At 42.9% G+C, this 15,634-nt stretch overlaps 1 protein-coding gene across 6 annotated transcripts; it reads right to left on the minus strand.

Moving 5' to 3' along the window:
- Positions 1-1,242: 1,242 nt before the first annotated feature.
- LOC100380640 (glycylpeptide N-tetradecanoyltransferase 1) lies at positions 1,243-15,384 on the minus strand. 6 transcript variants are annotated; one of them, XM_014192456.2, is made up of 12 exons: positions 15,231-15,384; positions 12,969-13,077; positions 12,556-12,700; positions 5,772-5,890; positions 5,503-5,594; positions 5,182-5,298; positions 4,820-4,990; positions 4,596-4,704; positions 4,268-4,438; positions 3,842-4,009; positions 3,054-3,191; positions 1,243-2,670 (listed from the first exon to the last, which is right to left on the minus strand). In XM_014192456.2, exons 1-12 carry the CDS (start codon positions 15,338-15,340, stop codon positions 2,650-2,652), a joined length of 1,470 nt encoding a protein of 489 aa, XP_014047931.1. In that variant the 5' UTR covers positions 15,341-15,384; the 3' UTR covers positions 1,243-2,649. The 6 variants fall into 6 exon arrangements, with proteins under 6 accessions (XP_014047931.1, XP_014047928.1, XP_014047927.1 ...); XM_014192453.2 differs by having other exon boundaries at positions 4,820-5,008; XM_014192452.2 differs by having other exon boundaries at positions 4,820-5,008; positions 12,963-13,077.
- Positions 15,385-15,634: the final 250 nt, after the last annotated feature.

The raw sequence follows: 15,634 nt of genomic DNA on the forward strand, positions 1-15,634 counted from the left end.
TACATTAAGATAGACGGCCAAGTCTTTAAGTCAGAGGAAAGTATTAACAGTGGTGGAATTGGAGTGTGTCGTGCCTTACAAATGTTATATCTCCATGAGAGGTAAATTAGATGTTTGTGCATGACACTATGGATACAATTCTGTTTTGTTGATCAAATATACACTCAACAAAAATAAAACGCAACATGTAAAGTGTGCCGTTTCATGAGTTGAACTAAAAGATCACAGAAATGTTCCATACTCACAAAAAACGTACTTCTCTCAAATGTGCTCAAATTTGTTTATATCCCTGTTAGTGAGCATTTCTCCCTTGCCAAGATAATCCACAGGTGCACCTTGTGGTAGGACAATAAAAGGCCACTCTAAAATGTGGTTTTGTCACACAACACAATGCCACAGATGTCTCAAGTTGAGGGAGTGTGTAATTGGCATGCTGACTGCAGGAATGTCCACCAGAACTGTTGCCAGAAAATTGAATGTTAATTTCTCTACCATAAGCCTCCAACGTTGTTTAGAGAATTTGGCAGTACGTCCAACCGGCCTCACAACCGCAGGCCACGTGTATGGTGTCATGTGGGCGAGCGGCTTGGTGATGTCAACGTTGTGAATAGAGTGCCCCATGGTGGGATTATGGTATGGGCAGGCATAAGCTCCAGAACACGAACACAAACGCATTTTATCGATGGCAATTTGAATGAACAGAAATACCATGAGATCCTGAGGCCATTATGAGGCCCTTCCTTTCTTTTTTTTAAGATATGTCACCGACAGATGCATATCTGTATTCCCAGACATATGCAATTCATAGATTAGGGCCTAATGAATTTATTTCAATTGACTGATTTCCTTATACGAACTGTAACTCAATAAAATCAATGAAATTGTTGCATGTTGTGTTTATATTTTTGTTCAGTATACATCCATTTTGGGCACTGGTGCAGTAATTATAAAGATGATTGTAGTCTGAAACCATTTTTTGTGAAATTCCTTTGAACGTTATAACCTTTATGTCTGCACTAAAATAGCAAACTCAAACCAAATGGTTAATGGGAAATTATTTACAGAACAAGAAACACAAGTATAACAAGAATCCAAATGAATTGTTTTGACTGATTTTGGAGTCACACCTCTTAAGTCGAATTTGACCACCAAGGGGTGATGGGTAAGGCAGAAGTAACTCAGTGAATATCTTCATGATAAACTAAAGGATAGAAATCACCTGAGAGCAACCATTACAAAACCTCACAGCAACTTCTATATTTTATTTTGCACAAAAATTCCCCTGCATCTTCACATTTGTTTTCCTGCATCATAAAACCATGAGACCCGTTATTAATTTCGGTTTGCATCCCATCCAACACTCTACATAAAAACAAAACGTTTACTTGGGGTGTTACCCCGCCCCCTCCCCGGCCCAGGTCCCAGAATCCTTGACAGTTTCAATTCTCAATTTCAGAGGTGTTATACCAACAAACAGTATCCAGTCCCTTCCATGCCCCGTCTCAGCAGCCCCCACCCAACCATTTCCCTACTCCAAATATCTGCTCTCCTGACCGCAGCTTTTTCTGAAAACTAAAAAAAATAAGTCCGAACTACTAAGTTCTTGTTGACAGCTGTTCCATTTAAACGGTCATCGTTGTATTTTCTTCTGAACAGGGCTTCTGAATGAGTCACGACAGTTAGTAAAGATGGGACAAAAAAATATATATATTAAAAAAAAAAGATGAAGGACAAAACCCCTCATTTACCCCTCGGTCAGCTGTGTACAGAGTCAAGTCTAGAACGCCTACATTGAAGAAAATTGAGGGGTTGATAGTAAATCTGCAGTTTCAAGCCTCAATACCAAAAGAATAAAAACATTGACAGAAGCCCTTGTCTTGTGTCCACTTCGGATATTAATTACCTTATATATTTTTTGTTTAGTTCTTCCTTTTTAAATGTTTTTGATTGTTTCGATTTTTTTCTCTCTAACACTGTACTTCGGGGATGATGAGAGATTTGTTTTGAAAAAGCGCATCGCACACATGAAGGAATACAAAATGTTAGCGTCTAGTGCAGGGGTGGGCAATTCCAGTCCTCGAGGGCCTGATTGGTGTCCCAGTTTTGCCCCAGCCACAGCTAACACACCTGACTCCAATAATCACCTAATCATGATCTTCAGTTTAGAATGCAATTTGATTAAATCAGCTGTGTTTGCTAGGGATGGAGAAAAACTGTGACACCAATCAGGCCCCCGAGGACTTGAGTTGCCCACCCCTGGGTCAGTATGTGTTAGTATAATTTTCCTATCATGTTTGTCTTACAGTACATGTATGTTGTGTAGTTACACGCGTGTGTTATTTGGCGAATTGTGCATTGTGTGTATAAGATATCTGGTACAATCATGACAGACTTCAGTTGGGATGGTAACTAAAATGGCTTAAGGTCCATGTGATGGGAGGGAGAGAGAGCGTGGAGAAGGACCAACTCCCCCGACTCCCTGCCTGGCAGCGGTAGTGCAGGTCAAAGTTCAAAGGTCAAGAAGTAAAAATGGGCGGTGGGTTCTCTTTCCTGAAGCAGGAAGTCCATCGGTCCATCTGTCAGGTGGTCAGTGCGTTTTGTGGTCTCCTGGCCTAACTGTGACGCTCAGTGGGGGGGTGAAGAGGGATGTCACTGTAGTACTAAGCCAACCTGTGAACCACAGAAAAAGGAAGCTTATGATAGTTTCACCATAAGTTAAAATGAGAACACACACGATGAGTTCTGTGAGGCCTGTATACTTCTCTGCCTGGCTTAACTGTGATAGCAAGATAATCAAGTCAATGGTTCCCTCCCTCTCTCATTACACTTCCTCCTTTTGTACTAGAAAAAAATAACTATTTAGCTCTTAGTGGTGGATATCGCCATAGGCATGATCTAATGACCCATTGGTTTACAGTACAGTCTAGGTAACACAAAACTCTTTCAATATCGTCATATTACCATGGATAATTTATATCAATGCGAAAAAGAGTCATCTCTCTAGGAACTGACTGAACTATCAGTCAATGTGAACTATGGGCATCATGACGCACCTTCTCTGATCCCATGCTAGGACACTTCCAATTGTACAGATAATACTGTAGATTTCCGTCTCCGATGCCAAACTTGAGCTTCTCAAGGAAAGTCTTATTCTCCATCAGGTCCAGTGCATTGAAAACGTCAAACCCTTTCTGGATATTGACAATAGATAGGGGTGAGAGAGGGGGATACAGAGAGATAGCGGAGAGGGATTGAGTTGTGTATAATTCATCTTTATCTGAGTATACAAAACATTAAGAACACCTGCTCTTTCCATGACAGACTGACCAGGTGAATCCAGATGAAAGCAATGATCCCTTATTGATGTCACCTGTTAAATCCACTTCAAATCAGTGTAGATCAATGGGAGGAGACCGACTAAAAGGATTTTAAGTTGAGACAACTAAGATATGTGTGCCATTCAGAGGGTGAATGGGCAAGACAAAATATTTAACTGCCTTTGAACGGGTATGGTAGTACGTAACAGGCACACCAGTTTGTGTCAAGAACTGCAATGCTGCTGGATTTTTCACACAACATTTTCCTGTGTGTATCAAGCACGGTCCACCACCCAAAGGACATCAAGCCAACTTGACACAACTGTGGGACGTATTGGAGTCAACATGGGCCAACATCCCTGTGACAAATTGAGGCTGTTCTGAGAGCAAATAAGTGGGGGTGCAACGCTATATTAGGAGTATTCCTAATGTTTGATATACTCAGTGTACACAGTAAATATTTGACCTGGTACTCAAATCCAACTCCCATTTGACCCCCAACCCCCTGAAGAGGACCAACTCACCGACTTGGCCAGAATGAGCGCGTCAGACATCAGGTCCAGCAGGGTGGTGGTGGTGTGCACGTTGTAGAAGGAGTAGGCTGCCTTAAGGCTGCGGTGCACTGGATGGTTCATAATAGTAGAGGGGAGCGTGTAGAAGCTCAGGAAGTCCGTCACCTTGCCCCCAGAGGACTGCCACAGGGAGAAGACACACATCCTCCGACTTTACATTCACTCCATTTTAGATGTGTGTGAAATGCATTTCCAGAGCTCTGACATAATGTGAACAATGTTGTCTAGAGGTAGAAGTGTCTAGAGGCTATCTGGGTAGCTGTCCATATATGGTCGTGTGTAATGGTCTACTTAGTGTATACCATATATACTAAGCGTGTAAGGTGTTGTAATGTTATAGGTGTCTACGGTAGTGTACGTTTTATCAATGGTACTGACTACGACCAGGTAGGTGTCGATGATGCTCTCCTGGGGCAGCAACCAGTGCTCCACCTCCTCGGGGCTCATGACGGGGGCCAGGTGGAACTGGCTCAGGTACTCCAGGAGCAGGCGATGCACCGCCGGAACATCCTTCCTGGTCATCGGCCGCAAGCCAGACGTCTTTGGGGACTGGAGAGAAGGAGATGGAAGGTCATGGCAATCCTTTTCAATGGAGAGTTTTATGTCAACACAATAGACATTTCAAATAGAGGCATCAGGTGATGGCTGAGCGTTCGGGTGTTGTGCAGAGGATAACCTCTAGATGGAGCTTTGCTCACTGACTCACCTCAGGCAGACGGTACAGCTTCATGGTGCGTTGCATAGTCATGTTCCGGCTCAGGTGAGAGAACTTCACCTCGATCAGCTTGCGTGGGTTCAGAGAGCGATGCCAGTACCTATACAGATAACAGATTTTATAATCACTTTGTTTTTGTGTTTAAGAGCATATGCATTTGGTTGGATGGGTATCTGTCTGGTGTGGTGTGGTTGGTATGTCTCTCAGTGACCCACCTGCAGGTGCCCACGGGTTTGGGCAGTACCACGCCAGCGGTGTAGACAGCCTGGAAGATGCCCTTCAGGTTGACCCGTCTGGTGATCTCTCGGATCAGGACTGGCGCTACCCGCTTGGAGCGCAGCTTCTTGTGGACGCACAGAAAGTTGATCTCCACCATCTTCTTATCTCTAAATGACAAAAACAGTCTAAAGTGACAAAGGCCTCTTAATGTCTGACTTCTTACAGCAAATTAACACATGAAATGATATAGTCAAGGAGCAAATTAATATTACATTCCTATTGTTAGCTATATTAAAATACTACAGTGTATGGGAGTAATAAAAGTGTTTGAACAAGAGCATGATGCATATTCACTGACTGGTCATAGATGCGGATGTTGGCAGGGATGGCACTGATGAAGCCCACCAGCTTCTGGTTGGAGTTCACCCTCACCCCACAGTGCCACTGGGGCAGCCAGCCGGGGGGGCGCAGAGCCCTGACAGAGAGAGACATTACAATTGCAGGTCAGTTCCCAACTATGAAAGAAAACCTGAGGGCCAAGTTTTCCTGGTCAGAAAACAACTCCTGCCTTTAAAAGATGACACAACTAACATAAAATAGCTCTCTATTGAAAGAGATTGTTACATAAATGAGACTAGCTGAGTAACAAAGGTGACGTAGCTAAGAAATAAAGAGTTACCAGAGCAGGAACTCTGGAGAGTAGTCGAAGCGGAACATGTTGTCATCATCCTCCACGTAGTTCTCATTGAGCAGAGTGTACAGCTCCTTCAGCTAAGAGGAGGAAGAGTAAGAGACTGAGCCATGGGAAAAAGGTCTAGGGTTAAATTGAGTAGGGTAAAGTGGTGTCAGCTGTTGGAATAACCACAAGTGAAGTATTTTGATTGCTATCACTATATTGTTTTGGGACACTCAGTCTGGGGTGGAGGGGTTGTAGAGGAGCCTGCTCACCACAGCGGCGTTGCCCAGGTCCAAGGCGTCCCACGTGAAGCCTGGAGGAAGGCTGTAGGGCTCCTCCCGGATGTTGTCTTTGTCAGGCTCGATGGAACCATGTGATGTCACCATCTCCCCTAAGGTAAACAACAAAACGCAATGTAAGAGGTTATTAGCAATCTGCATATTCAATGTAAATATACAAAGCATACTTTTTTTAATTTAACCTTTAACTAGGAAAGTCAGATAAGAATTTGTTCTTATTTTATAATGACGGCCTACCCCGGCCAAACCTTACCCCGGGATCGAACCAGTGTCTGTAGTGACGCCTCTAGCACTGAGATGCAATACCTTAGACCTCTGCGTCACTTGGAAGCCATTATAGGAGGTTTAATCCAAAAACATAGGGCCCAATTGGACTACTCATATCAAATCTCCTCAGGTCACTACCACTTTTTAGAATAAAAAAAATAAAATCAGATGCCTATTTTAACAATGAAAAGCCTGTCTAAATGTAATTAATCTACACTGAACAAAAATAAAAACATGCAAAGTCTAGGTCAAATGTTTCATGAGCTGAAACAAAAGATCCCAGAAATGTTTCATATGCACAAAAAGCTTCTCTCTCTCAAATGTTATGCACAAATATGTTTACATCCCTGTTAGTGAGCATTTCTCCTTTGCCAAGATAATCCATCCACCTGACAGGTGTGGCATATCAAGAAGCTGATTAAACAGCATGATCATTACACAGGTGCACCTTGTGCTGAGGACAATAAAAGGCCACTAAAATGTAAAGTTATGTTTCACCACGCCACAGATGTCTCAAGTTTTTAGGGAGCATGCAATTGGAATGCTGACTGCAGGAATGTCCACCAGAGCTGTTGACAGAGAATTTAATGTTAATTTCTCTACCATAAGCCTCCAACATCATTTTAGAGAATTTGGCAGTACGTCCAACCGGCCTCACAACAGCAGACCATGTGTAACCACGCCAGCCCAGGACCTCCACATCTGGCTTCTTCACCTGCAGGATCGTCCGAGACCAGCCACCCAGACAGGTGATTAAACTGTGGGTTTGAACAAACAAATAATTTCTGCAGAAATTGTCAGAAACAGTCTCAGGGAAGCTCATCTGCGTGCTCGCTGTCCTCACCAGGGTCTTCACCTGACTGCAGTTCAGCGCTGCAACCGAATTCACTGGCCAAATGCTCACCTTCGATAGCCACTGTCAAGCTGGAAATGTGTGCTCTTCACGGCTGAACCCCAGTTTCGACTGTACCAGGCAGGTCTCGTGTATGGCATCGTGTGGGCCAGCGATTTGCTGATGTCAACATTGTGAACAGAGTGCCCCATGATGGCGGTGGGATTATGGTATGGGCAGGTATAAATTACAGACAATTAATAATTCTTCCATGGCCTGCATAATCAGACTTGTCACCCATTGAGCATGTTTGTGATGCTCTGGATCGACGCGTACGACAGCGTGTTCCAGTTCCCACCAATATCCAGCAACTTCGCACAGCCATTGAAGAGGAGCGGGACAACATTCCACAGGCCAATCAACAGCCTGATCAACTCCATGCGAAAGAGATGTGTCACGCTGCATGAGGCAAATTGTGGTCACTCCAGATACAGACTGATTCTGATACACACCCATACTTTTTTTTTTGGAATCTGTGACCAACAGACACATGTCTGTATTCCCAGTCATATGATTAGGGCCTAATGAATTCATTTCAATTGACTGATTTCCTTTTATGAACTGTAACTCAGTAAAATCAATGAAATTGTTGCATGTTGCATTTATTTATTTATTTATTTATTTATATATATATATATATATATATATATATATATATATATATATATACACATTTTTCAGTTTGTGACACGGATATACCATGACATTTGAAATTCTTAAGTCAATAAAACAACCTTTTGAATGTAGTTTTTATGACGTGCGCCCCATAAAAAAAGACAACGTAGCCTATACTGGTTACACGCTTTTGTTATTATAGTCAACCAATCAACATGGCACTAGCTCCATGTGTAGCAAGCAACTTGGGAGATCTCTAATCAATGCAAAATGGAATTATTAAATTACAGAGTTAATTTAGCTAAATGAGAAGGTGAAAGCTACACCAAGCAATCATCAGGTAGGCTGTTGTTTATTCTGAATGGAGTTGTAGTAAACAAGGACAGGAAGAGCAGCAAAATAGCCTCAAATAGCCTAGGTACAGTGCATTAGGAAAGTATTCAGCCCCCTTGACTTTTTCCACGTTACAGCCTTATTCTAAAATTGATTAAATTGGGGAGGGTTCTCATCAATCTACACAGAATACCCCATAATGAAAAAGCGAAAACAGGTTTTTAGAAATCTTCGCAAATGCATAAAAATACATAAGTTTACATAAGTATTCAGACCCTTTGCTATTAGACTCGAAATTGAGCTCAGGTGCATCCTGTTCCCATTGATCATCCTTGTGATGTTTCTACAACTTGGAGTCCACCTGTGGTAAATTCAATTGATTGGACATGATTTGGAAAGGCACACACCTGTCTATATAAAGGTCCCACAGTTGACAGTGCATGTCAGAGCAAAAACCAAGCCATGAGGTCGAAGGAATTGTCTGTAGAGCACCGAGACAGGATTGTGTCGAGGTAGAGATCTGGGGAAGGGTAGCAAAAAATGTCCCCAAGAACACAGTGGCCTCCATCATTCTTAAATGGAATCACCGACCATTTCAAATCCCACCGTACCTTCTCCACTATGCGATCTGGTTTCCAAGCTGGTCATGGGTGCACCCCAGCCACGTTCAAGGTTCTAAATGATATCATAACCACCATTGATAAAAGACAGTACTGTGCAGCCGTCTTCATCGACCTGGCCAAGGCTTTTGACTCTGCCAATCACCGCATTCTTATCAGCAGACTCAACAGCCTTAGTATCTCAAATGACTACCTCGCCTGGTTCACCAACTACTTCTCAGACAGAGTTCAGTGTGTCAAATCGGAGGGCCTGTTGTCCGGACCTCTGGCAGTCTCTATGGGGGTGCCACAGGGCTCAATTCTCGGGCCGAATCTCTTCTCTGTATACATCAATGATGTCGCTCTTGCTGCTGGTGATTCTCTGATCCACCTCTACGCAGACGACACCATTCTGTATACTTCTGGCCCTTCTTTGGACACTGTGTTAACTAACCTCCAGACGAGCTTCAATGCCATACAACTCTCCTTCCGTGACCTCCAACTGCTCTTAAATGCAAGTAAAACTAAATGCATGCTCTTCAAACGATTGCTGCTCGCACCCGCCCGCTCGACTAGCATCACTACTCTGGACGGTTCTGACTTAGAATATGTGGACAACTACAAATACCTAGGTGTCTGGTTAGACTGTAAACTCTCCTTCCAGACTCACATCAAGCATCTCCAATCCTAAATTAAATCTAGAATCAGCTTCCTATATGACAACAAAGCCTCCTTCACTCATGCTGCCAAACATGCCCTCGTAAAACTGACTATCCTACCAATGCTTGACTTCGGCGATGTCATTTACAAAATAGCTTCCAACACTGTACTCAGCAAATTGGATGCAGTCTATCACAGTGCCATCCATTTTGTCACCAAAGCCCTATATACTACCCACCACTGCGACCTGTATGCTCTCGATGGCTGGCCCTCACTACATATTCGTCGCCAAACCCACTGGCTCCAGGTCATCTATAAGTCTTTGCTAGGTAAACCCCCGCCTTATCTCAGCTCACTGGTCACCATAGCAACACCCACCCGTAGCACACGCTCCAGCAGGTATATTTCACTGGTCATCCCCAAAGCCAACACCTGCTTTGGCTGCCTTTCCTTCCAGTTCTCTGCTGCCAATGACTGGAACGAATTGCAAAAATCACTGAAGCTGGAGAAATATCTCCATAACTAACTTTAAGCATCAGCGTCAGAGCAGCTTACCGATCACTGCACCTGTACACAGCCCATCTGTAAATAGCCCACCCAACCACCTCATCCCCATATTGTTATTTTTTACTATTTTGCACCCCAGCATCTCTACTTGCACATCATCATCTGCACATCCATCACTCCAGTGTTAATGCTAAATTGTAATTATTCCGCCACTATGGCCTATTTATTGCCTTACCTCCTTAATCTTACTACATTTGCACACACTGTACATAGATTTTTCTATTGTGTTATTGACTGTACGTTTGCTAATCCCATGTCTAACTCTGTTGTTGTTTTTGTCGCACTGCTTTGCTTTATCTTGGCCAGGTCGCAGTTGTAAATGAGAACTTGTTCCCAACTGGCCTACCTAGTTAAATAAAGGTGAAAATAAAAAAAATGGAACAAGTTTGGAACCACCAAGACTCTTCCGAGAGCTGGATGCCCGGCCAAACTGAGCAATCGGGGGAGAAGGGCCTTAGTCAGGGAGGTGACCAAGAACATGATGGTCACTGACAGAGCTGCAGAGTTCCTCTGTGGAGATGAGAGAACCTTCCAGAAGGACAACCATCTCTGCAGCACTCCAACAATCAGGCCTTTATGGTGGAGTGGACAGACAGAAACCACTCCTCAGTAAAAAGCCTGCTTGGAGTTTGCTCTCAGGACTCTCAGATCATGAGAAACAAGATTCTCTGGTCTGATGAAACCAAGATTGAACTCTTTGGCCTGAATGCCAAGCGGCACGTCTGGAGGAAACCTGGCACCACTCCTACGGTGAAGCAAGGTGGTGGCAGCATCATGCTCTGGGGATGTTTTTCAGCGGTAGGGAGACAAGTCAGGATCAAGGGAAAGATGAACGAAGCAAAAGACAGAGAGATCCTTGATGAAAACCTGCTCCAGAGTGCTCAGGACCTGACTGGGTCGAAGGTTCACCTTCCAACAAGACAATGACCCTAAGTACACAGCCAAGACAATGCAGGAGTGGCTTCGGGACAAGTCTCTGAATGTCCTTGAGTGGCCTAGCCAGAGCCCGAACTTGAACCCGATCGAACATCTCTGGAGAGACCTGAAAATAGCTGTGCAGCAACGCTCCCCATCCAACCTGACAGAGCTTGAGAGGATCTGCAGAGAAGAATGTGCCAAGGTTGTAGCGTCATACCCAAGAAGCCTGGAGGCTGTAATCGCTGCCAAAGGTATATCAACAAAGTACTAAGTAAAGGGTCTGAATACTTACGTAAATGTGATATTTACATTTCTAAAAACCAGTTTTTGCTTTGTCGTTATGGATAATTGTATGTAGATTGATAAGGAAAAAAAATATTTAATCAACTTTAAAATAAGCCTGTAACATAACAAAATGTGGAAAAAGCCAAGAGGTCTGAATACTTTCCGAATGCACTATAGCTAGCTAAAAATTAGCTGGCTAACATAGCTAGCTTCTTTACATCGAATTGATGCAGTCAAGACAGGCACTACCAGATGGGATGATAGACAAACTTGTAGAGGCCATAGGTTATCTAACTAGGGCGAGTGTGTATGGGACTTTGATCACCAATAACGTTGTTCTGAATTGCGAAACAGGCCGTTCAAAAATTCAGAGCGTTATTATGTTCCTCAACTAATTAAGCGGTAGATCTAGGCTCGACACTGAGCGTGCTCAGCACGCACAGAGTACACCCCGAGTAGGCCATAGCATTGTCGAATCATTCAAAACTTTAACAGCAGCCAAAGAAAAGTCAAAGACCAAAGTCGCTAAGCTTGCTCGATAAACTCAACAAATGACAGAATATAACCTATTTGGCTAAATTGACTTGATGATTACAGAGATAGCAGATCAGCTCATGAATAACAGGGAGATGGACAGGAAATGGTTTAAATATCAAGGTATCTTAACAGGGACCAACTCTTAAAAAATATATACAGTTCTTTGATCATGTGAGACAGGAGTCAGAATTTTGGGTTTCAGTGGGATTGGGATGATAGGACAATAGCCTAGGCTCTATAAGGCTACTACTTGAGTCAAAAGATAAATAATACACTTGATTTAGGCTACATTTTTGCAAACTAAATGTTTCTGATCAGTGAAAGATCAGCAAACGAATAAATGAGCTACCACTTCCACTTGTCCAGACAGAGATCAATTAACCAAATATAGAGCGAATCTGTGACACAAAATCCCATTGATTATCAGACAAGTCACAGGCTTTAGGTCAGGAGTAGAACAGGCTGCTATGCGAGTGAAAACCAAAAGCCACTTGCATCACTATGGTGTGTTCTCTCTCTGCGCTTTTTCTAGGCCCAATGGCTGTTTTCTCATCTCTTTTTACTCCGCTTCCGCCCGCCTCCGCTACTGTTTTCTAGAAATGTGGCTTTTTTTTCAGGTTCATTTCATTTCTGTGATGTCGGACCAGGGCTCGGGTTTTCAGCTCACCGAGCTTGGGTCAGACCATGGTTGAATTTTCAGTTCTGATAAGAAATCTAAACTGCATTCGGGTCTCGTCTGAAGTCCGGCAGTGTCAATTATGCATGAACTTTGAATTTATGGCGACTTTGTGAAGTAAATACGCTAGGTTCAAGGCTTCCATGAGACAACCTGCTTGGATATTGTGCCATTTTATTTTTGCCAATCTGCTACTGCACATGTGTATTTTGTGGAATTGCATTAGTGTGACATTTGGGGGAAATTTAGTAATTTCTTGCTTGGACCATGTCTTGTCATTTTATTTTTTGGGGAAATGTGAAGAGTGGTCCCAGTACAGTTCCCGGTAACCCGGTACCCGTGTTAATCCCTACTAGTCACTACAGTGAGGTTGTGGAGACATCTCTGTACCCCTGCCAAATGTCATACCTAGCTTGGGGACGGGCTGTGTGTCCCAGAACTGGTAGCTGCGTCGGCTTGCCTCCTCCATGGTTTTGGCAGGGCCCTGACCTACAGAAAACAGTTCAATGGCCTTTTGGATCTCCTGCAGCTTATCAGCAGGCAGCGAGTTCACCTGTGTAGAGAGAGAGAGAAAGAGTAATGTAGGGTTGAAAAGGAAATAAATTGCCAAATGCAAAACAATGTCTACACAGACAAACACACCCACTAATCTCCATTCAGTTTTGTAGAGTCCGTTTTCAAAAGTTACAGAACAATAAGTCAATGTCGGTCTTTCTAGCACTACTCTCGCAAAAGGAACAAACAGAGGGACACAAACACAAGGCAAAGACATTTGCCCCCACACTCACTCATGTGGCCTACACACATGTACATACATCTACCTTGGCTAGCGGATCCTCCTCAGCAGGTTCTTTATTTGCCCCAGACTTCTTCTTCTTCTTTTTGTTTTTCTTCTTCTTGGCACCGCTGTCATCTCCCTGGCCCTTCTCACTACCATAGGACAAAAAAACAAAACATGTAACTATAAGACTTTCCATAGGCCAGGAGAGTGCCACAACTGTTTCAGTCCTCTTCATTACCAACCTAGAATACACCGTTTTTTTTTAAAGATATGTTGGCAACAAGCATGTGGTGACCTTTCGTCTCAAAAACACATAACTTACAGTTCATCCCCAAGCTAGTTTAAATTGGTTGGAGTTATTCCTCCATCCCCTGATCATCAATGACTCTAGAAGAGCCCCCACCCCCATTTCCTGGGCAGGACAGGGAGACAGCAGCATACTTACAAGAACAGGGGATAATCCCATTAGCTTCCAAGAGGGGAGTGAGGCTAGGGACTGGCCTGTATTTGTAGCACCAGGACAGATGGTGAATCACATGATCCCGGGGGGGAGTATGTGTGGCTATGCGTCTGTGTGTACGTGTGTATGAGGGATGTTAAGGGGACACTGACAGGAACAATAGACGACCAAGCATTCAATGGCTTATTCGACAGGCTTCCATTCTAGCAGTTGAGCCTAACTACCATCCAGAACCATTCACCCTTTCATTTCATTTAGCTAACTAACGTTAACATTAATATTTGATAGCTAACTTATCTACCTAGCAGGGTTCCAGATGCTCGCATACACGCTGACATCGTCAAGCCACACAAGGGCTGTAATCCACACCCAGTTTAAATTGGTTGTTGTTGATTGTTGGCAGAACAAATATAGCTTCAATGCAAGCAAGGGAGTTTTGACAATGGTTGCATCCCAGATAAACAAATAGCAAGCTAGCTACATGTCACTATATGGTTAGGTCAACCCTGCAATTTACAGAAGGAATGTTGAGTAGTTACTTTCATTTTCTCCTGGCAAAATAAGGGAGCTCTAGAGCTCAAACTCTGGCACTTATTTTCTTTGGGGGGGGAATCTAACTGGGTGGAAATTTGAACTCAAATTAGCCATAGCTCTGTGAGTGCGCAAGATTGAGCTAGCATAATAGTGAACACTTGAACCGGATTTTAACTTTTCTATTAAACATATGAAATGTGGTTAGTTCTCTATAAATTAGCCTAACAGGGTAGAAATGTATGAGTGGGCCATTCAGACTAACAACATGAAGCATGGAAAAATAGATAAAAATGTGTGTTTATATTGTTGTACATTTGCACCACCGTTTTCCCACCAAAGAAATTATGCAACTTCCTGAATGTGGTGTCATTTTAGAAAAATATTGTTTTCTTAAATGCAGAATTACAACAAACTATCAGGGACACAAAGAAAATCTTAAATAAAAAAATACAATAACCATGGAAAAAACGTTATTGATAAGATAATTTAACAAGGGCTTACATTTCTCATGGAAGTTGATAAATAATGTTCAAAAATGCATAACATTCACTTTCAAGGGCCATATTTTTGTGTTATGGTAAAGTACACCCGACCATATATTTAAAGCCTTTTGGAATCCACATTTTACACTAAATAAGAAGAGACATTTCCTGGGGACAGAAAATGCAGCGCATGGTGGGAATGAACCAACTATGCTAAATAAATTAGCACCTATCATGCTGGTGTTGCTGTGCTGAAAAGGAAAACAAACGATGCATCATCAGGGTAAATAATATGCTGATTGTTTTTGACAGTGTCACAAGTTCGGGAGTCAGCTAGCTAACAAGTCATCGTCGTAAAAAGGCATAGCTGGCTAGCTAGTTAGCTAACGTTATTAGTTTCGCATTTGACTTACGACGTGGTATTTAACATTTGGACGCTGTTCTCTATTCGAATGCCAAGTGTTCCAGTTTAATGTTGTACTACAATCTGATTTGTGTTGGTCTTCACCGCATAACTGTATTTAATGTATCATAATAATGGGTTCAATTTCTTGTACAGTGACCAATGGTAGTTAACTATGCCTCGCGATAAAAGCAACAGAGGAATGGCATGAAACCCCGCCCACAACAGGAAAATACCCAATTTAGATCCAATCAGAGCGACAAGCAGGCAATTAGTAAACCGTTATCACCAATCGTCCAAAAGAAAGTGGGAGGGATTAGTTGAATTGGTATACTCAAGCTTAGCTCGCATCGTATCTTTAAAACGAGCGCAAGAGCATGACACATTTTCTATAATGCTACAAAAACAAGTTTGCACCCTTACCCATCATCAAAGTGATGCTCTTCATTTTCGCAATCACTGCAGTGTCCATGGTCTTCTTCTACCTCCTCTTCTTTCTCCGGCTTCGGCGCTGTCTCATTCTCATCCGCCATCTTTAACCAGGAAGTGAAGAACCACCGCGTGCATTCAACGCCTCAACACAACCTGCGATACTATTGGCCGACTGTTGTGGTGCATTCTGGTTCCTGTAGTTATTCATGTGACAGGTTGTGAAATTTTAATCTTAATTTTAACAACACTTTCGAAGCAGGCAAATGGATGCATAAGGCTTCTTAAGGTACATGTCCCTAAACAGGATTGAGCCTCAGTTGTCTATTAAGCAATGTCACGTAGTTGTGACTCACTCAATGATTTATATATACACTAGATGATAGCTCAGATGTGAA

This window comes from Salmo salar, chromosome ssa03 (assembly GCF_905237065.1).
Source record: "Salmo salar chromosome ssa03, Ssal_v3.1, whole genome shotgun sequence".
Lineage (NCBI taxonomy): Eukaryota > Metazoa > Chordata > Actinopteri > Salmoniformes > Salmonidae > Salmo > Salmo salar.